At 37.0% G+C, this 25,086-nt stretch overlaps 4 protein-coding genes and 1 long non-coding RNA gene across 7 annotated transcripts; 3 read left to right on the forward strand and 2 right to left on the reverse strand.

Annotated features, from left to right (window-relative positions):
• Positions 1-3,476: 3,476 nt before the first annotated feature.
• On the reverse strand, positions 3,477-3,868 carry LOC120104516. Its single transcript, XR_005506904.1, has 2 exons — positions 3,738-3,868; positions 3,477-3,653 (listed from the first exon to the last, which is right to left on the reverse strand). It is a non-coding gene; the product is annotated as an uncharacterized LOC120104516 (long non-coding RNA).
• A 90-nt stretch (positions 3,869-3,958) lies between these two features.
• Positions 3,959-7,789, forward strand: LOC120104515. Its single transcript, XM_039115791.1, has 3 exons — positions 3,959-4,101; positions 4,180-4,292; positions 4,377-7,789. The coding sequence occupies exons 1-3, from the start codon at positions 4,059-4,061 to the stop codon at positions 4,563-4,565; spliced, it is 345 nt and encodes a 114-aa protein (XP_038971719.1). The 5' UTR covers positions 3,959-4,058; the 3' UTR covers positions 4,566-7,789.
• On the forward strand, positions 4,054-7,974 carry LOC120104514. Its single transcript, XM_039115790.1, has 2 exons — positions 4,054-4,591; positions 5,010-7,974. The coding sequence occupies exon 2, from the start codon at positions 6,624-6,626 to the stop codon at positions 7,380-7,382; it is 759 nt and encodes a 252-aa protein (XP_038971718.1). The 5' UTR covers positions 4,054-4,591; positions 5,010-6,623; the 3' UTR covers positions 7,383-7,974.
• Positions 7,975-15,228: 7,254 nt separating this feature from the next.
• LOC103704513 (guanine nucleotide-binding protein subunit gamma 1-like) lies at positions 15,229-19,947 on the forward strand. 2 transcript variants are annotated; one of them, XR_005506905.1, is made up of 5 exons: positions 15,230-15,653; positions 19,290-19,342; positions 19,444-19,488; positions 19,597-19,759; positions 19,792-19,947. XR_005506905.1 is itself a non-coding variant. In XM_008787837.4 (4 exons), exons 1-4 carry the CDS (start codon positions 15,528-15,530, stop codon positions 19,679-19,681), a joined length of 309 nt encoding a protein of 102 aa, XP_008786059.2. In that variant the 5' UTR covers positions 15,229-15,527; the 3' UTR covers positions 19,682-19,947. The 2 variants fall into 2 exon arrangements, 1 of the variants encoding a protein (XP_008786059.2); XM_008787837.4 differs by having other exon boundaries at positions 15,229-15,653; positions 19,597-19,947.
• LOC103704512 (ADP-ribosylation factor-like protein 5) lies at positions 19,797-23,835 on the reverse strand. Of its 2 annotated transcripts, none has more exons than XM_008787835.4 (3): positions 23,575-23,835; positions 22,976-23,263; positions 19,797-20,354 (listed from the first exon to the last, which is right to left on the reverse strand). In XM_008787835.4, the coding sequence occupies exons 2-3, from the start codon at positions 23,165-23,167 to the stop codon at positions 19,992-19,994; spliced, it is 555 nt and encodes a 184-aa protein (XP_008786057.1). In that variant the 5' UTR covers positions 23,168-23,263; positions 23,575-23,835; the 3' UTR covers positions 19,797-19,991. The 2 variants fall into 2 exon arrangements, with proteins under 2 accessions (XP_008786057.1, XP_008786058.1); XM_008787836.4 differs by having other exon boundaries at positions 22,976-23,205; positions 23,575-23,830.
• Between the last annotated feature and the right edge of the window lie 1,251 nt (positions 23,836-25,086).

Below are 25,086 nucleotides of genomic sequence, written 5' to 3' on the forward strand. Positions count from 1 at the left end.
CAATTTTCATAATAATTATTATGCAAAGAAACATCTAAATCTAAAGTTAGAAAAATAAAGAAAGAGCATATAAGAGACAAATTCACGTAATTTGCCCTACAATCTATATCCCCGAGCAGAGACAATTAAAAAAAAGGCTCACTAATAGTAGAGAGTAAAAGATAAAGAGAAAACTCCAGTACAAATCTGTCATCTTGGCAACAATCGCAAGCCCTAATATAGAAAAGTGTAGCTCAAAACCTAAGAATATAATATATCATGTAAAAATATTAAATAACTTTATGAGTAAAATATATTCAAATCTAATCCATGTTAAAAATTTATCTTATGGTAGCTATCATTCATTTTGCACGTGTTTTTACAACTAGTGAATATATGAATAGATATTTCACCGAATACATACATACATGCATGCATGCATGCATGCATACATACATACATACATACATATATATATTATATATATATATATATATATATATATATATGAATAGATATATAAATAAATCATATAAGATGCCATAAAATAGAGCTCATAGGCAGATGTTGGGACATTCTCAAGCTTGGTTGGGCAATGAAGCAATTAAATTAGCTATAAAATTTTGTTTCCTACATTTTGAAAGAATCATATAAGACAATTTTAATCAAGAAAAACACCCCTGATATGATAAAAACATCACACAATTTCTCTCTTTTTATTGGCAATTCTATTGTTCGTGAGAGAGATACGAAGGAAAAAGAATTAAGCAACCATTTGGTTGGCTAAGTTAGAACTCTTAGACTGTGTTTAGTTGCAGAATAACCATGTGATAAAGCCTGGTTATCTTGCTATTCCTCCAAACAGCCTAACTTTTTGCTTGGAGATAATTGCTCAGTCAATAAATCAAAAGAAAATTACAGAGACATCCGTTAAAGTTTCGGCCATTAACACTTAGAACCCAAAAGTTTACAAAGTGTCACTTAGCCACCAAAACTTCAAAATTGTTGCGACAAAGGTCAACTATCTATCTGAGTCCTGATATTGTTATTAAAGTATGAAAAAAGATAAAAATACATTTGGTTCGGAGAGGCTTTCCTTTGTCATTCATCAACCTGCACAGATATCAAAGCACTTCATCTCTTATAATCCATCCATCCGTGCAGATCTTAAAGTATTCCAATCATCCATCCATCTGCGCAGATCTCAAGGCAATCTATTCTATATCATTCATCCACCTGTACAAAATTTTAAAATGCTTTCATCATTTGTCATTCATTTGCCAGCATAAATATTAAAGTGCTCTGGCCTCAATCATCCTTTCGCATGCATGGAGCTCTTTGTTATCCATCCACCTGCACAGATTTCAAAATGCTCCATCTTTGCCTATACAGATCTCAAAGCACTACATCCTCTATCATTCATCCATTTGTATCGATCTTAAAGTACTCTATCTTTTGTCATCCATCCACCTACACAGCCTATCAAGGGCACTTCATCTTTTGTCATTCATTCGCCGGGCGCAGATCTAAAAGCATTGCTTTCCCTCCCCTTTCTTCAATTTCCATCAAAACAAGAGCCCCCAGTTAAGTTAGTTGGAAAGAGCAATTCTGAAATGTTATAACACAATTAGTTATCATATGATCCTCACATGATAATGTCTTATAACGAAGATAGACGGACTAGGCTATATTGCAACGAATTTAAAGTTTTTGATTGCTAATTGATATTATTTTTGAGATTTAGGATCCAAATATAAATAGCCCAATCTTATACGGTATTGCCGTGATTTTCCTATAATCAAAATGATGGTTATCCGAGAAAACTTTATTCAAACAACAAAAGGTGAAATATAAGTTAACCCTCTAGATCTCTCCTCTCTCTGTGTCTCTCTCCCCTACTTTTTTTTATCACATTCCTTTTATCTCAGTAATCTTCAAACTCCAATAAACATCTGAAATAAAGGTTTTCTTTTATGGGGATATCTGAAATAAAGTTAAACCCAAGAATAAAGGAATGTTAGAAGGGTTTATGGTAGTCCATGTTAGCTCTAATCAGGTTAGCTATCTTGTAACCAAACAGAGCCTTAAAATATCGAATGTTCTTTAACACATGTACTACCTTGGCCAGCATCAGTCGATAACCAGTAAATTCATATGATTTACTACCAATATCTTATATGTTATAACTGAATCTTTCGCCGACAATTAGGCAGTCACATATTGGAAACTTTTCTTGTGAGACTTAAGATGCTCGAGGATTTGTTTGGGTTGGGCCGAGGTTTTCCAAATTATTTCCTGTGCATAGGCCCAGCTCATTGAGGTATATATATTAAATAAAAAATTCCTACTGGATCCAACCATAGCATCAATTTATTCCCATGGTTTGTCGATAGGAATATCTGTCTATGTATCCAAACAAGCTCTAGGATGAAAAATCACCAAGGATAAGAAAGGAGAGGCAAAAGATGGAAGAAGAAAAGAAGAGTGGGGAAGAGACTAACAAGAGACTTTAGACCCCTTTTTTTTTTTTTTGATGAAATTGGCAATTCATATAGCTCTAACGTGAGTACATCCTACTAGATCAGAAGAAAGCAAAAAATACAATGGGGGCGGAAAACTCTGCTGTGGAAGTCCAACAGATCTCTCCGGAATGCTGTGGCAATATAAGAGGCGACCCAGTCTACCACTCTGTTCGTCTCTCGGAATACATGTACTGCCTCAAACTCGTCTATCTCCAAAGCCAGCCTACGGGTCTCACGAATAAGAGGGGTGACCATCATCATACCTATCCGCACCCCGAATCCAGTCGATAACTATAGATGAATCCCTCTCGAGATGCACCCGCCCGGCACCAAGCACCCGCTCGGCACCGACCACCCGCCCTCGCATAGGATATGCCCTCCTAAGCTGCCCGCAGCTCTGCCCCAACTACTGTGAGCCCAGGCATACACCGACCACCTGCTGCAACTAGTCGCCCCAGGTGATCTCTGATGACAATTTTCGAACCTTGGATCAAGTTGATAGCTCATGGGATATGATTTTTTTCCAAATGCCCGATCCTAAAATTTAATTTTTCTTAATGATATGCCATACCATAAAAACAGTAAATCTGGACACATTTTTTTAGATCTCAACCAAGTGGATTTGCAAGACTTGAATTAGATCATGATATTTTATTGCTGGTCGGCAGAGAAACTGGCTGCATAGTAGAGAAAGAGGCCAGAGCAAGATGCAAAGTGATGGCAATCATGCCAACGTCTAGTATTTTAGCAAGAGTTGGTGTGGTGGAAATCAACTGCCACTCTGGGGGGAAAGAGAGAAAAAGAACAGAGGGGGCCCCTTCTTAGTCACTTTAGAACGCACAAGAATGTTGAACCCCATACACAGAAATCAGAGCCATGATTAGATTAGAACTAAAGAACCAAAGGCTATAGGCCGCTTCAATGCACCTAGCATTAGCTTTTTCACCAAGAAGCATTGAAAGAATGGATGTATGGTTTTCTAAACACCCAAGCCTTCTCCTCTTGGGATCAGCTCCATTGCCTGCGCCGAAAGGTCTTCACCATTAACAGCTGTTGTTAGATTACATGATCAAACCGTTGAGGGTCCATCGAACCGACCAGAGTTAAATTGGGTCCCACCAGGTATTCTTTCCAAATCGCAGTCACACGGATCTTGGTGTCGGCAAGAACAGTCGCTTAAATTTCTCAAAGAAAGACATCTAGTACTGATTACAGATATTAAAGATATAAAGTTACCTTAGCTGAGATCTGGTCTGTATATAAGCCTTCTGTTGATGCCCACCAAATTGATGACTCTTAAGGGACTCGTCACTTGTGCTTCAAGCAATGGTCTTGGTTTAGCATCAAGTATGGCCCCCTGGCTTTTGCGCAGAACTCCGCTGTCTTCTGAGTCTTTATAGCTAATTTAACTGTGCAGACCATCATCATGGTATGGAGTTCATAGCCCTTTTCCATGTCATTTTAATGGCTCAATCTTGGAAGCCTCTCTTAAGCACATCAGGGCCATAGTCACTCACCGCAGTCCTCAAATTTGCAGAGTTTGGATCGATAGGTACTATGGGTAATGAGATGGGAAACTCAAATGCAACAGGTCTGCAAGGTATGTTTCTCTATTGGCTTTTATACTGATTAGCATCTAGTTGTGTGTGGTTACTTATTTTATGTTCTAAATGTTCAGCAACGGAGCAGGACAGTACTGAAGCTATGAACGAATCTTCAAACTCTTTGGCTATGTCGAATAGTGTTGATGGCCTGAAAGGGGAAACTGATGGTCTTGCAGATGGTAAGCAAGTAAGTTTCTATTGCATTTGAGAGTAATTAGCTTTGATGCCTTAAATGTTGATTAATTCTGGTTCTGCGTATCTTTTCTTTTAAGCTACTGAACAACATGATTCTGAGGATGCCACAGCTGGCAAAACTCCAAAAGCTTTGATCATGTCAAATAATGTCGACGAGGATTCGAAGAGTGAGAAAGAATCAAACTTTTCAGTAGAATTTGACAACTTACATGAAAGCATGCGGCGTTGGCTTTTGATGACCCATCAGCAACAGATGATGATCTGATTCGGAAGCAGACGTCTGAGGAAGAGGTTAGTGCTCATCGTGATTCAACTATCATTCTTTTATGGTTTGTTTTCATGATGAAATGCTTTACTAGAATACTGCTAGCCTGTAATGGTGTGTAGGTTTGTTTACTTCTTGCTCGTATCTCTGCCTATATAGGTACATAAATTGATTAATTGATCAGACCTTTTCTACAAAGATATGTTATAAGATCATGTAGATGTAATTGAGAAACAAAAAATGGAAGATCGTATACGAAGTCATTAGGATCTAAAAAGGATGCTCGGCATGTTCAATTGTCATGCATAGAATTGACAAACAACTGATAATTAAAATGTCTGGTTATATAGAAAAAAGTTCATAACAAAAGTAAAATTAACGCATTATTCAGTAATATACCTATTTCTGGGCACTCTTTTTATATGTGGAATTTGATTGCAACAGAGGAACAACAGATCAAGTCATCACTTGACACTTTGTCTAGAAATGGAGAAACATTAACAGTCCCATCAGTAGATCTAAAGAACAATGAACCCACCAGTATGACTTGTAATGAATCCGTTTGCTGAAGTCATAATGGAACAGAGGGTTAGCAATGAGGACAGTGCAGGATCTGATGGAAGAAGGTGTGATGACTTGGGAAATGGGAAGGGGAGAAAGAATGAACAAAGTCACTGTCACCAATTCCGACCCAATATAGATAATACTATGAAAGAAAATCCAGCAGTTGAGAGTGGATCTTGTGGAGAGGGAGTTTTGATGAACAGTAATGTAGTTGAACAAAAAAATGAAGAAAATGGAGGGCAAACAACTTCCTGAATTTGATATGGTAGCAAATGAATCCTCACCAGTGCAACAGAAAAATAGTTCGTCAAATGAATCCATCAACAGTGTTTATTTGGATGCTGTTGATTCTGAAATTAAAAGTTTGATTATAGAAGATCCAGAAGAGGTTGAAAATCACCTGAGATAAACCCAGATAAGAATGACATGGGCGTAAATCTGACTGACAGTGATGATTATAAAGGGACATTAGAAAAAGAAACAATGAAGGATGATATCAGATGTGAGAGTATTGCTTCCCAACTTAGAGTCATAGATCCCAGCCAAGAAGAAAAGCAGGAAAGCAAGGATGGTGGGTCGGAAGATTCGGTGATAGAGCAGACAGCTCAAAATGATGAGACAAAGAACATTAAGAGCACACAAGAAAAGCAACAAGATTACGCATCAAGTTTGATGTCTGAGGAGCAAAATAAACATTCAGAAGGAGAGATGAAGATAGTGGAAACAGGAATTACTGTTTTGGTTGTAGATAATTCAATCACAGATAACAAACATGAAGAAATATGGAACACAGCAATGGGGGATCATGCAAGGAAAACAAGCTTGAGGACAACAAAATCCATGAGAAAGGACTTTCTGAATTATCCTCATCTTTGTCAGATCCTGTTGCAACTTTGAGTAAAGAGATGGCGATCGAATCAGAAGATTTAAATGAAACACAAAAAAGTGAAGAAGAGATAACTATCAAATGCGAAGATTCGGATGATGAAGCCAATATGTTAAAAGACAATGACATCAATGGGAAAAGATTTTTCATATTGTCCTCAAATTTGTTGGATCCTGTTGACACAGCTAGTAAAGAAATGATGAAGGAAACAGAAACAAGAAAAACTGCAGGAGAAAAAAGTGAACTTCTTGTGGATGATCAAAACAAAGATGTTCCAGATGCAACCATGTCTGAGGAGGAACATGTATATGAGATAAATTTAGTAGAAACAGGAGCACCACCTGCACCTCTAATAGAACCATCTGATATGAAAAAAAACTTTATCCCGCCACATCCTGTTTCTCCAGACTGCTTTCAAGAAATTGAATACCAACAAACTACAGAGGAATCTGAAAAAGATATTAAGATTGACTCCTTGAACAACGTTAGTGAATGCCTCGACGTCTGTTCAGGGGCTCCCAAATCAAACTGATAAAACTACTGACACGGTATTTAAGCCAGAAAATAAGGACCAAATTCCATGCGAGATAAATTCATCCCCGAGCCAGATGAGGACTCAAGCAAATGAAGTTTCAAAATTTGAAAACAGTGAATCAGTTGTGAATTTGGCAATGCAATCTAGGAAAGAGGAACAGGAATGCAATTCAGTGAGCCATGCTGCTGTCCATGTTTCAACTCTTGATCTCAAAGTACTAGAAAGCAGTGGGAGATTTGGCACAGAATCAAATGAAGAAAAGCTCAATGGATGGACTGATGAAACTACAGAAGCCGGCTACTGTCCTGAAAAATCAATTGTAGAAAGTGAAATTTCAGCACCACAGTCACACAAAGGAGGCGGTGAGGAAATCCCACTACATCCTCCAGCAGAAAGCGCAAAGTGTCTCACCGATTTATATGAAGCCCCGGGGAACTCTGCAAATAACATCAGCGAACTAGGAGTCAGGACTGAAGTATCTAAGCAAAATTGTTTTCCATATACTGATAAGACTGCTGCAGGTGTTATTTTGGGGTCTGAAAGAAGTGTTACTGAAACTGATGGGAACATGACAAGATACCAAACCACTGCAAGTCAAGAACTTATCAGCAGGATTGGAGCAGGAACTGAAGTTTCAATACTTGAAGCCAGCAGTGAAGAATCTGATAAGAGCCTGCTTCTATTCCATAAAAAGCCCATGGAGTGCGAACTTCCAACATTGGAAAGAAGTGACTCCGGGAAGCTGAAAACACCACTTCTCAACCTCATGAAAGAAGAAGCCTGTGTTGTGAAGTCGCTGGAGAAAAAAGTAGTAGTCCTGAAAAGGATGTAGATGAAGTATGGCAATCTCCTGCTAAGAAATTTGAGGCTACATCTCCCAGAGGGAGAGGGAAGCACAAGCCTAGAACATCCCTTTTCAGCAACTGCATGTGCTGCACAACAGCAATAAATTAAAGCTATTTTTATTTTCCTTTATCATTCTTTCCTATCTGTTCGTTTGAGTTACAGTTTTTGGATTTATTGAGTGGATGTGAAGAGGATGTAATAAGATCTGAATTGCTTGGGTTTCACAAATAAAGGAATCTGGCGAGAATTTGGAGAGATCTCGTAGAAGTTAACTTTGGCTGCAATACCTTTGTCATTGTTTCTTTTTTTTTCTAAGTTTTGTAAACATTTTATTTTATGATGTATGTGTGTAAGACTTTTACTTTGAGGTTTATAATCTTATGAAAGATTAAATGAACCGACTTCTTTGATGCTATATCATAATCTGGTTAAGTCTGAATCAGTTGTACCTGTAGAATTTTTCCATTTACAAAGGTATATGATGCTTGGCAAAAGATTGTAGTTTAATAGTATCACCGCACAAGGATAGACCTACCATTAATTTGTTTGAGCAAGCTAGACCTTTTTGATTTAAAAGACAAAGATTCATAACTTAATGGAGGGCGGGGGAGAGAGAGAGAGAGAGAGATTTGTGATTAGAAGTATAGCATATCCTATGAAGAAATCTAAAGAAGCAATTTTATTTACGAAAAACAATATCAGTGTATCTCCGACATTTTTTTTTTTTATGACAAGGAAGATATGAACCACCCACTTTTATTTATAAAGAAGCAATAAATACAGTGACCTTAGAGGACTAGCCGTGCAAGAATAGCAGCCAAATTACAGAATACTTAACATAATATAACCGTTAGAAATTAGAGGAGAGAAGATAGTAGACAGCCAAAAGAAACCATGTCCCAATTAACAGAAGTGAAGAATAGACAGCAGCCATAAGTAGAATAGCAATAAAATGCTTGCCTCAAAGCGAAAGAAGCAGCAGAAGAGGTACTTCAGATCAAAAGTCAGGGACACTCTCATCATATCCAGGGCGAAGCTGGATCAGAGCCGAAAAAGAGCCAGAAGCCAAACCTTCCTCGGCCTTATCATGTCCAGAAACAGTGTCAGCATCCAAAAAATTCAGCGAAGAAAGATCCTCCATCATAGAATCAGATCACAGGGCAATCCAAAAATCTTTGATATCATGCCATAGCTTGGAAAAGCCAGGCAAATCCTTTTGAGAACACAAAATGGATCAATCTTTGCACTAGTGGAGGGCCTCAAGCGCAACAAAGGTAGTGGAAGAGCTTTTATTTAAGAAGATGCAAGGGTTTCTTTCACAACAGCAGCTCCAGAACATGAGGGTAATCTATTAAGGAGAAAAGATGTATGAAGAGAAAACAAAGTAGAGACAGAGCTCGACTAAAGTATGGTGTTATAAAGAACTAAGAATTACACTGAATCCTTTGAGAACGTTAAGCGTACTTGGACAAGAGTCGTAATGTCATGGATGACATACACTAAAAAAAAGTGATGGACGACTAAAGGAAAGTTCTCCCGCTGCACGCTTGCGTTCCATCATATCTACTAACGGACGGGGCTAGCTCCCAACCTTTTTCTCAAAAAAAAATTGTTAAGTTGAACAAACGCCCTCCGATGCCGCACAGAGAATATCTTATGAGACACCTGTCATATTTTCTCTAGCATCTATCTGAAACTTCAAAGTTATATCACGATACGATACTTCTACTATGAAAGTTCGCTAATTTTGTAACTAAAAAAAAAAAAATCAAATGATACACATCTAACAAAATAATTATCGAGACACATCTCTAGATAAATAGATACATAATTTTCAGAACATTGTGTTCACTAGTACATACTACATAACCAAATGATGTACATATAGCAAACTAGTCATCCAGTATTTCAATACACATTTTTGGTTTAATCAATACACAGTTTCTAAAATATAGTATTCACCAATGTACGCTAAATGGTTAGATGATGCACACCTAACAAATAGCCATTCAGCATCTCAATACGCACATCTAAGTAAATTGATTTATAATCTCTATAACACAATATTCGTCGGTATAGAAAATATGGCTAAATGATACACACTAGTTGATTTTCCAATATCTACTATAAGCTTCTTTTATACACACCCAGCAACAACCTAATACACATCTCTAAGTGAATTAATATACAGTTTCCGAAACATGGTCTTCACCAATGTCTAATACATGGTTAGATGATACATAACTAACAAAATTATTATTCAGTATCTAATACACACCTCTAAGTAAATCGATATATAATTTTTAGAACATGATGTTCACCAGTACACACTACATTGCCAGGTGATACACATCTAATAAAATAATCATATAGCATCCCTACACGTATCTCTATTTCGGAATATTGTATTTATCGGTATCTAGTATATAATCAAATGATAAGTTTTTTTGATCGTGAAAGAGAATAAAATTTAAGGAAGAAGAAAAGAACTAAAATTTAAAAAAGAAAAAAAAACTCGAAAAGTAAAAGAAAGACCTCGCGGTGGAAAAAGACGGCTTGGCAGGTGGCCGCATGCAATTTTATTTTTTTCTTTATTTTTTTAAAATCACAACCATAAAAGTTCTGCCTTGATTTGATTTTTCATTTTTAAAATGGAGGCGAAAGAAAGTACGGCAAAATAGAAAACTTACCCAAAGATTTAATTAGTTCAGTTATTCCTGGCATGATTAAACGGAATTTGTATAATTGATATTTTAATCCTAGGCAAAACCATATCGAAAGCCTTAACCCAAGAGTTTAGATGCCTTGATCTCCTTCAACCATGCATGCACTCTCAGTTACAACAATGGTAGCGGATTCATATTCAATATAGGTGATTTCACCAGAAAACAAATAGAATTACAATAGGAATCTAATGGAATATGGCAATGAAGCATTACCGCCCAAGCATATTTCTTTCTGAATTTGTTTGCACCAAAAAAAAAAAAACATTATTCATCTGAAACAACTTCTTTGCTCCGCTTCTCTTTATTGAATTTGTTATCCACACTTGTAAAATGAAGACATTGTTTGCTTCCTAAAATACACGGATTTTACCTTCTTCTTATTCTTGTGTTTTTTTTTTCTCATTGAAAACACAACAGAAACCACCGAGGTTGTAGCATGATTGAAATAGAGCTAACATTTCACCGAAATGGCCCAGATTCGAAATGTGCGGACATCGATTAAATGCAAGAATCGAATGCCTCCCGCCTGGTTTGCCCGGTGTGGTCTGCCGGTACTTAAATGGTGCTAGTGTGACGTACTCATATGTGGAAGGAGCTGCCACCTTGGTGAGGCTCTCCCGCGAATGGAGAGGGTATGAGTAAAACTTGTTTGGCCGTATCGAACATTCTTCCCCAGTGGGTTGCTATGCGGATGAGATCCTTCCCACGAATGGAAAGGATATGAGTAAAACTTGCCTATCCATATCGAATATTCTCCAGCAGAAAGAGGGGCCAGTAGGGGTTGTTATGCGGGTGAGGTCCTCACCCCTCTTTCCTTTTGTTTAGCCAAAAAAAAAAAAAAGAGGGAATTGCATGAACCCCACGCACCCATAAAAAAAAGTACACCATCTTTCTCTAGTTAACACTACGCCACCGGATCCGGGGGACCTCCGTCCGGTGCCATCGGCGGGGGCACGATCTCTGGAGGTGGCGGGACACCCGGCGGAGTCTCACGAGGCGGAACCTCCAGCGGAGGTTCGACTTCCGGCCTGGGCGGCTCTGGGAAGTGTGGCCCGGGGACTGGTATCTCCGGCGGTGGATCACTTGGCAGGGGTTCGAACTCTGGCGGCGGGTCTATTTCCGGGAGCTCGGTCGGAGGAGATGGTCGTTGATCGGGTGGTGCTCGTGGCACCTCCGGCGGCACGTTGGATGATCCCGGGCTTAGCATCATCATAGGGAAGAGTTGGAAATGGCGGTGGTGGTGGTCTCCGTTAGTTGGCAAAGGTGGTGGTCTCAAGTGAAAGAGCGCAGATGGTGGACGAAAGCTTCTTGTGGCCGAGCGGTAGATTGGAACGGAGATTTTGAGGTAGCTGATGGACATTGGAATCCTTTTCTAAGAGAAGTTTCTAAAAAATTAAAGGTTTGTCGCGTTGGGGATGGGAGGGCGTCGGTAATTATACGTACGGAGAAACTCGACACGTTCTTTAGAGGAAGACACGTTTCTACCCACGTGGCTCGATGAGGAAGAATTTAATGGACACGTGTCACCATAAAGCAAGCAGGGGCGGCGAGGAGGATCTCTATCCAAATCTATTCAAATGTAGATTAATTAGATTTCGATGATCCAAATCGCTAGCTAGAAGAAATTTACTATCTTTAAATCAATCATATAATAAAAATAAATAGTTAAAAAAATACATTATTTCATATTACTTAAATTGTTTATTTTTTGATTATTTGGTATATTGATGAAAATTTTTTAAATCAAATTAATTTGATTGCAAGTAATATAAAATAGTAGGTGGCATTCAACAATTCCTATTATTATTATAGAATTTTCATCGTCTAATTTAAATCTAATAATTTAAATAGAGATACACTTGAATATATATATATATATATATATATATATAGATTAAAATTTGAGAATGTTATTTAAAATTTGGTGTCTATCTAGTTTATTTTTTTATGAGTAAAAGTATATGCTATAATGATTTTTTTTTATGGCAACGTACTGGTATCATCTTATTTATTTTCAAAAAACATACCGTTGGGATAAGCTTTGGTTGGCAATTTCAGGTTGCGTACAAAATTACATAGAGGGTGGAGAGCTTCAGCAAGGTCGCATATAAAAATTGCTATAATGATTGTTGTTTTGATCATAATTGGAGGATGAGTTGGGGTCCAACTCATCCTAGTTTGGGGCGGAGACTCCACTCCACTAGGAAATAAATCAAAACACAACGAGAAAAAAAGTAATGTAAAAGGGATCGGATCCTTGCTCGGACCAAAAGCTGCCACAGAATGATCAAAGTCACCAGCCAGGGGAATAAGTGGCGGACCGGCTGAGGTCCTCAACTAAAATGCGGGGGTCCCACCTAAGATTTATTAGTATAAAACTTATGCATCAAAGAACGATACAGTTTATGGTGATTCACCGGCAAATCATAGATGCTTATGCAGAGTAAAAAAAACTCAAATAATATCTTCAACTAATTTTTTTGGGTAAAATTCTGAGTTGTGATAAATGGTATCAGTCTATAATCTATATGGACTGAAGAACACTGTACTACGAGTTCATGAAAACTATCCATAAGCTGATCATGATGCTTATTATTAGATTCGAATGGATTTGAATTTTTAGTCTAGTAAAGCCGTCAAGATTTGAACAAAGGCGTATGCAAGAATTTATACAGATGTTTGTTTAATCCAACATCAGCTATGCATTGTATAGATATTAAATACTTATATAGAGCTAAAGAATCTAAGTAACATCTTCTGCTTAGCTTTTTTTGGTAAAATTCTAGGCTGTCACAGCTAATATGCAACTTCTTATTGTCTTGAGGCTTTATTCGGAAGGTTGTGCAGCTCAAGTAAAAGGGAGCAAATAAAAGGTTGCCATACCAGCATTTTAACATTGTGTAATAGTTTCTATTTTAGTCTACTACAGCAGGATGCCGAACAATTTAAACCAAGTAAAATAACAATTTATTCTTAAAATAATAGAGATTATTCACCTATTTCTTAATGCAAATAGAGCTTAGGACAAGGTCGTTTTTTTTTAACTTGTGTTTCTTTTTTTTATCATACCATTGTTCATCCAACAGAGGACTGTTTCCCGACCACCAGTCACTTCCAAATGATTGTTATCAGAGACCAACTCTAGAATGGGGAACAAAGCAGCAATGGTTGTATGCTTTTTTTTTTAATTTATTACTCAATAAAAAAATGGCACTTCATAAAAGATATCTGTGCTGTAGCTACTGGATTGCCTGTTGGACCTTTATAGAACGGCTGAGGAGGACAACACACGAATTCTAGTTGTATGCAAATCTTAAGCTGTCGAACACTAGAGTTTGTTTGTAAACATCTCTAAACTTGTCTACAGAAACCTACTCATCTTTTCTCAGATCAGAATTATAGCAGTTAGCAATGAAATCATCTGTTTTCCTGCTCAACTTATCCAAAGGGTCAGATTCATATAGATAATTATACCATCTGATCAAACTAGTAGATGTTAATTTCTTGAACATAACCTACACAACTACTCAAAAACTCACATACCTTTTAGTCATCGCAGCAGGCCGACAGCTACTTGCCAAGTTGTTATATTCTCCTGTCTGAGAATCCAGGTCTCTTATAAACAGTCCTGATAGACAATGAAATCCCCAGAGTCTCTGAAATTACTCAGCCATCGAAATTCAGGTTTTTTCCCCACTTTTTGGATTAAGTTTATAACTCAATTTGGACCAAAGGAGAGGTTGCATGCAACTTGTGTTGCACATCTTAAAGCGCATTTGATCATCCAATTAAACTCTTAAACATTCGTGATTAGTGGAATATCATCCATCTGATGATAAATCAATGCTTCCAAATTTTGGAATATATTATCTATGTTGCACCTACACAACATTAGCATGCATATTCATATAGTATGCATGTATAATGATTATTGATATAATGAATTCTTGTTTAGAGAGAAGGTACAGTGAGGATAACCTAAAAGGATTATTAATAAACAAGCAATATTAGGATCAAAAGGCGATATAGTGGGTGGCTGCCCAACCAAGGGCAGAAAATTTGGGTGGGCTAACTTAATCATAAAATAATTATTGTTTTCATATCGCTATTTGATTAAATAAAAATATGCTGGTGATTGTCTATTATTTTGTCAACCGATATGATTCTTTATTTTATGGGCATTCTTTACTGCATTCTGACACAAAACCTAATATCAAGGACCATTAACAATAGTCATTTTATTCCTAAAGGTCCAATCAGGTTGGAGTAGGCAAATTATAGTTTCATTGTAACTTATTCTTAGCATTATTTAACATGAAAGCATTCGAGTCCAACTTCGCATGATGTCCATATTTTTTAAAATTTTTTACATACATATCCTCTATAATATACAAAATTATATAAATATCTTCATAATATTACTATTTATATTTATACTTTCATAAAATACTAATTTTGCATGTATATCCTTCTTTTTCTTTCTTTACTCGTACAATCTAATATCGTTAAAAAACAAACGATTTAAATTTGAAAACTGAAATATTCTTACAAGTAGACACACATAAAAAAAAAAAAATCTTGTAAGAGTATACATGCAAATAGCAACTAATTACACATATTTAGGATGGTATAAACTTAAAAAATTTTCATAAAAAATGATAAAAATTCAGTAAGATAATTTAGTTGTTCTTAATCAAAAAAGTGAAAAAAATATATTTTTATATTACATGATTTCATGTTTGTCAACACTTATAAAATCAATTATGTTGTTTTTAATATAAATACAAATTTGAGAAACCAAGTATACATTCTTATAATATTTTCACTTTGAATATACTTTTTTTTTAATCTAATTTTTTCCTCTAAATGCATGAAACAAGATAAGCACACCTTTTTTTTTTTAATTGAAGTACATGCATCGAATTATATAAATAATTAACAAAATAAAAAAAAATAGTAGTAGTAATAATATATTATCGTTGTCGTGAGATGATGATGTTATTGGAACCTTGCTTTGCCCGGTCCGCTTACCTACCCACCACATGGATCAGAAAGAATCTCGAAACAAAGGAAGCAGAAAAGGCGAGCTTTTTTTTTTAAACATAGACACCGTCTCTCCTTTTCATTATTCTTTTTGGCCGATTCCCCCTTTCTAAAACCGAGAGTGATCTCTCTCTCTCTCTCGCTCGCTCGCTCGCTCTCTGGGGTCGGAGCTCGGATCTCCGTTTCGACCTGTGGTGCTTTAATGGAGGCTCGCGAGATTTGTACCCAAAGGACAAGGAGAGGGGACGTGGACGGCTGCTGAGGTGGTGAGGGTGGACCCCTAGAGATCTCTGCGGCTGTTCCTCTGCCGTGGCATCCGGATTCGCGAGGGGAGGAGGGGGGCAATCAATCGGACCGCAGGGATGCAAGCCAATGGGCTGGAGGCCTCGTCCATCGATCACAAGCCTCCGCCGCCGGCCGACAACAGGGGAAAGCACCGGATCTTAGCCGAGCTGAAGCGACTGGACCAGGAAGCGCGATTCCTAGAGGTTGGTCACACACCTCTCTCTCTCTCTCTCTCTTCTTCTTCTTCTTCTTCTTCTTCTTCTTCTTCTTCTTCTTCTCTCTTCTATCTTTTACTATTGATTGGTGCCCTAATCGATAAGGAGGAGAATAAAGAAAAACAAATAAAAAAGTTGGAATCTTGCTCCTTTTTGAAGAGATTTTGATTGAGTTTAGGAGAATAAAGGATCTATTTATCCTAGCTTTTTCGGGAAAAAAATCTTCGTTCTTGAGTATGGATTTCGCATTTTTTAATTCATAATTTGTTTTTGTATTTGTTTTCATACGAGGCTAAAATAAAAATTTGATCTTGGCAAGAACTAGTGGATTTCTATAGAACAAATCTCTGAAAAAAGAGTGAGATTATTCAGTTTCTTTATTATTATGAAAGAGTGCTATGACCTGTCCCTGGGTAGATTTGCAATCTTGTCAAGAACTGAACTTGGCAGAGCAAGCATACATTGTGAGGAGGTAGATTGTTGAGAAAAAGAAGTTGATGAAGGACATGCTCATAGCTGTTGCTTATTGACTACAAAGGCAAGGGAAATGACTGTTGGATGTTCAGTTAAGTGGATTGATGAGGAAGAGGAGTGAAGCTATCCCAAAATAATTCTACATATTGTAGAGTACCAGCATTTTTGTAGCTCACTGCCAAGTTTCTAGTCTCTCAGATGTCCTTTATGATTCTTATTGTGGAAACCATATTAAATCAGACTTTAAAAAGGAGAAGGAAAATTCAAATTAAGGCAAGTTTCTCACACCTCAGTTTGGAACTCACAAATCACAATATATTAATATGTAAAAATAAATTAATTTTATTTGACTTTTGTGTCGTAGTTAGAAATTACCTAAATCAACATATTTCAATGCTGTACTGCCATACCATATAGTTTGAGGTCGCTTCAAGAGCTCTAACTTCAAATATTCAGGTTCCCTAAACATGGTGCTAACTTGGCATTTTTGTGTTGAGTACACTAATTTGGCATATAGAAACTGATAGAAGGGATAAAGCAGAAGGGATGTGGGATGATACACTTTAAGAAAAGAAAAAAAAACAAACTTAATAGTTTTGAAATTGTTTTTCAAACATGAGCAAATCAAGTCCCCCATTTTTTCCATAATATTGAACTATTCTATCACTGGTATGCATCGTAAGTCAAGAAATTTAAATTTGATGAAGTTCACATTAATTTGAATATACAAAAGGAACTCTATTGAGGGGGAGAAGTATGGTTCTATGATTTGCAGAAACACAGTCTTCCTCATTATGTGATGACAAGTCGTACCACTTGATGCTCTGTCCAAACCTTATCTGCATGAAAACAATGCAGGACTATGTCTGCTGTTGTGCCCCCATGCACCACTTTCATGTCTCATCTTTTCATAGTCAGGTGTAATGGTTAATGAATCTATTGACAAGTTAGGTGAATCTCCTGGCATTTAGGTACTGATTTTCTGACAAGATCTATATGCTTTTTCTAAACTTATATTTGAGCTGCAGTATAAATCTTGTTTAGTTGCTGATAAGATCCATAGATTCCACATTGAAGTTGTATATAGGATACTGACATTTTGCAAAGTCTTATATCATATCTTTATAAATTCTTGTCAAACTTAGAGAGGAGGAATCCTTCATTTTTAATGGTTGTGCGGAGAGAATTTAAATTCCGATGAACAGTGACATTTTAGATATTGGATTCTTCTCCAGTTTCTGCAGTGTTAAGGGACTGCAAAAGGCTACTGATTACCATGCTATTCACATTTTTTGAATAAAATTGAGAAAGGTTATTTTATCTAGTTAGGAGGTGGCTTGAGAGGTGTTAAAAATGATTGTATATAGGGCTGCAACTTGGGTAGGTTGGGTCAGATCGAGGGTAAACTCTAAGCAAATCCAACCTAACCAAATGTTAAGCAAAATTTGGGTTGGGTTGGGTTGGGGTGTGCCATGTTAATAGGGTTAAATGGTATTTAATTTAAGATAGGAGACAGATTTGGCATATGTTAGTTGGATTGATATCTGTTGAATTGAAGCCTCAATTAGTCATAAACTTCAATTGTACACTTAAACATGATTTAAGAAGATTGAAGATATAATTGTATAAACATATAAATAATCTAAATGAAACATAAATATACATTATTCATTTATTTATATATTGTGTCGTGTCAAGTTCAGTTTGGGTAAAAGGTTAATCCTAACCCAATCCTAGTTAAGGTCAGGCTAGGATTTTTGAGTCCAAGCCCAACCCAAATTTATAAAATCTCTGCCCAACTCAATGAGCAGTTTGGGCGGGAGGGTTTGGGTTGAGACCAACCCAAGTAGAACCCTTTATTGCATATGGCTATGTTTAAACATGTGTTTACCTACTTGCTATCTTATGATCGGCCGCATGCAAATGAATATGTCCAAGTCTTACCACAACAAGTAGACATAGGCATGCCAAACTTGATTTACTGAAACATATAGCATAACCAAGCTTGGTTGGCAAAATTCTAATGAAGTTGTTATTGCTGTGGGTCACCTGTTGTTGACAATTCCTATAATTTTTGCCACGAAGAACATTCTCGTATGCAATGTCATCCATTATTTTCATTTTGTTCTTGGGAAATGTAGCGTTCAGCGAATTTTAGATCCATTAGAGGACCATTTTGTATAAATCAAATTGCTAGATCACTTCGTCATTTGGGTAAAAAAGTCTTTTCTAGGTTCCCAGGGTTTACGATTAATGGTAGAGCATTTCGAATCCATGTTATTACCCATTCTATGGTGGATGATATTGTCAGAATCAGATTCCAATATGCCAATATCATCTTAAAATGCTGCCGTATTCCTGCATTGCTTGTGTATGTCCCAAATGTATGACAAGGTCAGATGATTGTAGTTGTGCTTATACTCAGTCCCTAACCTTGCATAGCATGTGTGCTTAGTTAATTGTTGTGGCTGGAATCATTGTTCTGTTTAAATCAACCGTGTAACATGTGTTACATGCGCTATCTAAAAGACACATTTTCTTGAGGTGTTTAAGTTTCGGTTTGTGATAGAATACGCATGCAAATTATACTATGCCTCTATGTTAGAGAATTTTTATGGTGGCACTAAACAATCCAAGTTCCAAGTGCATTCTTTAAATTAAGCGATAAGACATACTAAATGCTCAATTTATCCAGTGGATTTGTTTAGTTACTGATTGATGGTTGACTTGAAGGGTGTATTCAATTGACATTCCACAGAAATGCCTACCATGATCCTGACAATCAAATTTTCTTCATTCATACCAGCTTAACAGCAATCTCTCTTTCAAGCAAATGAAGAATCTCAAGGATTCCTGTGTTATTCGAGTCTTCCCACTTAAGACTGGAAATTCCCAAAAAGATCAAAGATTCCTGTGTTGTTTGAGTCTCATAGTTTAGTCGCTCTGGCAAACTGCACTTTATAGTGCATAGAGATACACTTGAATTGTTCATAGTTGGAACAAGGCTTGTTATTATGTTAGCAAGATAATATGAAATAAAAGCAGAATTTATTGCTAACTATTGTGTATGATGAGAAAAACCTTGTTTCCTTGTAAGGCGCTATTGTGATTCCTCTTACTAACCTTTTCAACAAAAATGGTTGCAAACAGGAAGAGTTAGAAGAGCTTGAGAAAACAGAGAGAGTATCAGCTGCATTGCAAGAGTACGTAAAAAGATCACAGCAGAGTTTCAAATGACCCTAATGCTTCTAAAAATGAAAATAGTGTTACAGGGAACTGATGTTAAAGTTTGGTGTCTAACCAGATTGCTGCTCATAGTGGAAAGCACGCCAGATCCTCTGCTCCCAGTGTAATCATCAAAGCATCAGCCTTACTATTGTCTAAACTGAAGAAGATATAATGTATATTTTCCTGTTCTTTGGCCTCTGATGATGTTGTTCTTTTTTTGACATGGCAGAACAAATGCGCCTGCAAACCCATCTTGGGACCGGTGGTTTGAAGGACCTCAAGATCTGCACGGCTGCAAATGCTGGATACTGTGATTCTAATTGAACGAGAGATCCAAAGATACTTACTGCTCGGCTTTTTTCAGTAGATATTATTTCAGGCCATCTGTCAGCATGGTTTTGAACAGAAGATTTACTGAAAGAGAATTTGTTTTTCATGCAACAGTGCAAATTCTTTTGAAGCTAATCAAGTAGATATTTTATACATCATAGTTTGATTTGTTGAATTGAAATGAGAAAGGAAGAAAAAATGCCGACTTATGTAGTTATACAGAAAGAACACGCTCCTCTTGAACTTTCAACCTAGTCTCCTGTGGAATGGCACACGAGAAGAACCTCCCCAACTTTAAGTTGCTGCAGGGCTGCCACTGACTCGCTGAGCTATCCATCCCAGGCCATCATATAGCCCTTCACCTTTGAGAGCACAGCAGGCCTGGATGTGCCAATCATGGTTCTTGATGCTGTGGAGGGTGAGGGCATCGGTTATCTCGGCTGGGGACATCGCATCCTTGAGGTCCTGCTTGTTTGCAAAGACCAGTACTACAGAATGCTCAAGGTCCCCATGCTGAAGTAACCTGAAGAGTTCATCTTTCATAATGGAGATCCGGGCTCGATCGGTGCTGTCTATCACCACGATGACGGCATGAGTACCTCGATAGTATGTCGCCCATGAAGCTCTCAATCTTTCTTGCCCCCCCAGATCCCAAACCTGGATGGACAAATTATTAAAGGCTTAAGAGCAGTGGATTAAAGTAATATAGATGGTGTAATACTGTGAAAAAAAAAAAAAAAATCTGCCCCCCTGTACCTGCATCATTAACATTATTCAAGTGTCGTCATGAACATACACCGAGGAGCATGAGCATACTGAAAGCTTGTTATAGCTACAACCAGAACACTTTTTATCAATCAAGGCTTTTCCTAGTAACCATTATAACATTATACCTAATCACTGTGATGGTTTTGTTGCACTGCAATTACATTGCAGTGTTCCCACTTCACACTGTAACATTATACCTATTAAACATTATAACGTAATACCGAAGGCACAGTGTTCCCACTTTACTAGGGTCACATGGTTGAGCTTGGTGATCTCCAACTCACTTAAAAAATCTAAAAATTAATTGCAGTGTTCCCACTTCACACTGTAACATTATACCTATTAAACATTATAACGTAATACTGAAGGCACAGTGTTCCCCCTTTACTAGGGTCACATGGTTCAGTAATTCCATCATTTATTTATATCACATATTTATTTTAGATTTTCATCTACAATGTTGTGCTTGAATTGCATTAAGTATTATAAGTCATGAAGTATTAGTTCAGTCCATGATATACTTAACTTGGCATCTATTAACATAATTTAGTAAGTATTAGATGTTGTAATCTGAAAATAATTCTGAGAAGGTTGGGAATTTGGGAAGTGATGGTGAGGGGCCATAAAGCATTAAGTTTAGGAGCACTATGCAAGGCCCCCCAAAAAAGGAGAATATCAATGGTGCATATTTTCTCATGACTAAATCACATACAAACAGACCCCTCCTCTATGGAGGGAAAATCCAAGGTTCTGGATCTCTCCGGTTCAGATATGGACTGGGGAGGGCCAGTCTTCCAAAATCCAAATCCAAATACAGACCCTCTCGGGTTCGTGTCTAGATTGAAGAGGATCCCAATCCAAAATCCAAATCCACATTTTGCTTACTTCTATCAAGTATATGTGCATGTATGTCAAAATGGTAGAATTAGCCAATTCTAAATAGCACTGCCCTATTTTTTTTTTCAGACAATCCATTGCTTCTCTCCACACAGGTCTGAGGAGGTGAAGGAGACACCAAAGGGGAGTGTACATCAAAAGTTGGGATCTGTGAAACTTCAGCAATTAAAAGGTACCAGATTTCAAATGGTCTTTCTACAGAGTTAATTTGCAAATCTATAACCTGTTTTCAGTATGTTAATAAAAGGAGTTGTATAAAATATTTTATGGTCAAAGGGGTTCGAGACTTTCGCCCTTCTATTAACTACAACACAAGTAAAGATTTTCCCAAGCAAATATGGTGTCCTCATTACTCTACGTGCAGCAAGTTTATTGACAAGACTATAAACAAAATTTTCAGGGTCATCCGTACTTGTACATCTTTGGACATAATGAACATAGAACCTTGTCATATCTACAAGCAAGTCTTCCATCACTCTCGCCTTGCACTCAGAAAATGACATTAATGTCACCTTCTACAGATAAAGATCTTCTTCACAAAATCATATGCGAAAAAATTACTTAGACACAAGCAACTGGAAACTCAAATCCTTGAAAGATCTATTGCATCTTTCTCTTCAATATAATCATAAAATTCTCTCATGGAATGAGACCTAACAACATGGTTGATAAGTCTACATAATGAAGAGAGCCGACCATTTACATGTTTGGAACTTGTGTCCGCACGCACAAGTCTTGGATTTAACCACCACAAGACATAGTTTGCTTACAGATTTGAAATTTGAGTCCAATATAATTGGGATTTTGGGATTGTCAACTTCGATCTCTTCTGCTTAACATAGCCCATACAAAACTTTGTGATGCTTAAGGATTTGTAGCTGTGTGCATATATAATTGGGAGTCAGGGACTGCCTACTTTTTTCTCTGCACGGTCCCAAAAAAAATTCAGGCTGCTCTATGTTTTAACAGATTTTCTTCAAACATCTATCACATACTTCTGCCTTCTTTCTTCCACCTGCATCCATTATTTCTCGTCCTACACATCTGTTGTCTTTTATCTTACATTTTCTACATTCTATTTACTGTCCCCTTCATTTATGACAAAGCTATGCTGAGGACTTGCTCCTGGTTAAGGCATGTGCTGATCAAGAAATTAATGAAATTTACTTTGCTGTCTTTTATTCTATTTCACCTTATTAAGGTCAGTTAAAGTGAGATTTCTCAATTTCATGAGGATAATTAATAGCATACTCTTGGTTTTGTCTAAATCCAAGGAGTCGCAAACAAGAAGATTGATCCCATAAGGTGATCAATATATGAAATTAACAAGTGCGAATACTTATATCTTTATATATGTTCCAAGCTATTCCGGGGTAGATTGCTGATCCAATGTGGTATACTCCTTCATATTTAACTGAATGTAACTACTTATAGACCGCGACCAAAACATGCTGACAAAAGAGCACCGATAAATAAATAAGATATCATCCTCAATCTCACAAGGCCAATCTCATAAATTATGGTGAGACTGATTAACAGAGAAGAAGAAGAAAGGCAAGAATTAGCGCCGCTGCAAATATCATGGAGAAGAAAATAAAATGGCAAGTACTAACCTCAAACCGTATGTTCTTGTAAACCAGTTCTTCAACGTTGCTCCCAACTGTAGGATTCGTGGTTACAACCTCTCCCAGGTGTAGCTTATAAAGCGTCGTGGTTTTTCCAGCATTATCCAATCCCACAACCACAATCTTGTACTCCTTTGCAGGGAACAACGTGAACCAGAATCTCGATATAAATGCTCCCATCTTCTACAGGATCCGGCAGATAGCCACCACACTTCAATCTGCGAGACACAAGCAAAAGTTTACTTTTTTTTTCCTCCTGAAACGACTTCACAACATCTGAAACAAATCAAAAAAAAAAAACTCAATATATACAAATTTGAACACAAGATCGAGAGATGACAACAGACAGTAATTTTCGGTAAGTTAACAATCTGCAGGGCTCTATGAAACATAAGAAACATCAAAGGAACGTGGCAAAATTGAGGGGAGAAGGGGCGTGAGGGGGAGAAAATTCTGGAAGAAAGGAGATTCTCTGCGATCTCGTTCTATTAGAAAAGTTGGGATCTTTACAAAGAAACTGATGAAATATAAAACTAAAACTGGAGGGGATTAAAAAAAAAGGAAAAAAGGGGGACGGAGGATCTCACCTGGAAGAGAGGCTAACAAGCGGCAGAGACGAGACTAAGAAGAGCGGATCGGAGGAGGGCGAACGTCCTCTAATGGCGGAGATCGGAGGGTTTCTCTGGTCCAAGAGATAGCAAACGATTACAAGGGGCAACCAGAGAAAAACCCTAATTCGAAATGGAGGAGGCAGAGAAAAGGAGAGCCTCCCCCTCCCCTTCCGGAGGCGAATATATATTTATAGCCTCCAAACAAAGAAGAAGGAAAGAAATTAAATTAGGGAACCAAACTTGAGGCTCAAATCCATGGCACCACGGTGGCATGCTGACGTGGACTTTTTTTTTTTTTGGCTGCAAAATTTCTCTGATCTAAAAAGCTACGGCCACCTATCAGCTTGATAACTTTATAATAATAAAGCATGTATGGTTTGATGTCATATGGCCCTTACGATGGTATAACGGCTACTGTAAACTTGAGCCACATATTTTAATGGATGTATGCATGATGTCCACAGGGCCGGCTCAGGGGACTGAGGCGGTAGCCTAAGGCTCCGGCCTTCAAATGTATTTATTATTGTGAGTTTCAAAGTGAACGAATCATTGCTATTTGATTCAGACCTATTTTAAAAAAGTTGGAATATTTCGAATTGTTTGTTGACATGGATAAAATAAGGAAAAACCTCAAAAATGATTTCAATATTGAACTTTAGACATATAATAGCTCCAAATCGAATCTTTTCAGAAAGAGAATTTGTCTCATGGTAGCCTGCTACGGTCTCCTTACGAAACTTTCGTGGTCTCCTTACGAAACTTTCGTTATTGGGTTAGCCGTAGCACGAGGCCCCCAAATGCATATATTTTGATGCCTTTGAGTTCGTCTTAAACCTCCAAATGCATTGAGCCGCTCTTGGATGTCCATTGCATAACAGGAATGACAAGGGTCATTTTTATCTTTTTATGGTGTTTGAGGGTTAAGTATTATTATGAGTTACATTTTTATGAGCACAAAAGGCATCCATGATGTGATAAATTTACTGTAATCATTAATAATGGTTGTTATGATAATTATTGTTCTATTCTAACTAGATTGAAAAAATGGCCCCATTATTTTCCATTGCAGTGATCAATTAGGGTGTACTTAAATGATCATCTTAAGCATTATTGAGATTTTAATTTGGATTTTTTTCATAAATATCCTTATAAATATCGAATTTTGCATGAATACTCTTTCAAAATTGATATTTGTATGTATACCATCGTCTAACACTTGTTTTGCTATTCTAACTTTTTTTTATCCTTATTTTTGTATATATACCCACGCCATTTAACGTCGTTAAAAAATTAACGGTTTCAAATTAAAATAACTAAAATATTCTTAATGAATAGATGTGCAAAAAGAAACATTTATAAAGCGATCGTGATGGAGGACAAAAAAATAATTTCAAAATTATATTTTATTTTTAATTAAAATAAATATGGTTTTTTATTAATGGTGTTGAAGAAGCATTATGTTAGGAGCATTTGTGCAAAAATAGTATT

This window comes from Phoenix dactylifera, unplaced genomic scaffold (genome assembly GCF_009389715.1).
Source record: "Phoenix dactylifera cultivar Barhee BC4 unplaced genomic scaffold, palm_55x_up_171113_PBpolish2nd_filt_p 000007F, whole genome shotgun sequence".
Classification (NCBI taxonomy): domain Eukaryota; kingdom Viridiplantae; phylum Streptophyta; class Magnoliopsida; order Arecales; family Arecaceae; genus Phoenix; species Phoenix dactylifera.

Coding starts and splice junctions, on each gene's coding strand:
- LOC120104515 (XM_039115791.1), top strand. CDS start 4,059: ATGGGTAATGAGATGGGAAACTCAAATGCAACAGGTCTGCAAG. Junction 4,102..4,179: donor AAATGCAACAGGTCTGCAAG/GTATGTTTCTCT, acceptor CTAAATGTTCAG/CAACGGAGCAGGACAGTACT. Junction 4,293..4,376: donor GTCTTGCAGATGGTAAGCAA/GTAAGTTTCTAT, acceptor CTTTTCTTTTAA/GCTACTGAACAACATGATTC.
- LOC120104514 (XM_039115790.1), top strand. CDS start 6,624: ATGAGGACTCAAGCAAATGAAGTTTCAAAATTTGAAAACAGTGAATCA.
- LOC103704513 (XM_008787837.4), top strand. CDS start 15,528: ATGCAAGCCAATGGGCTGGAGGCCTCGTCCATCGATCACAAGCCTCCG. Junction 19,343..19,443: donor GTATCAGCTGCATTGCAAGA/GTACGTAAAAAG, acceptor GTGTCTAACCAG/ATTGCTGCTCATAGTGGAAA. Junction 19,489..19,596: donor CCAGATCCTCTGCTCCCAGT/GTAATCATCAAA, acceptor TTGACATGGCAG/AACAAATGCGCCTGCAAACC.
- LOC103704512 (XM_008787835.4), bottom strand. CDS start 23,167: ATGGGAGCATTTATATCGAGATTCTGGTTCACGTTGTTCCCTGCAAAG. Junction 20,355..22,975: donor ACAAGAACATACGGTTTGAG/GTTAGTACTTGC, acceptor TTGTCCATCCAG/GTTTGGGATCTGGGGGGGCA.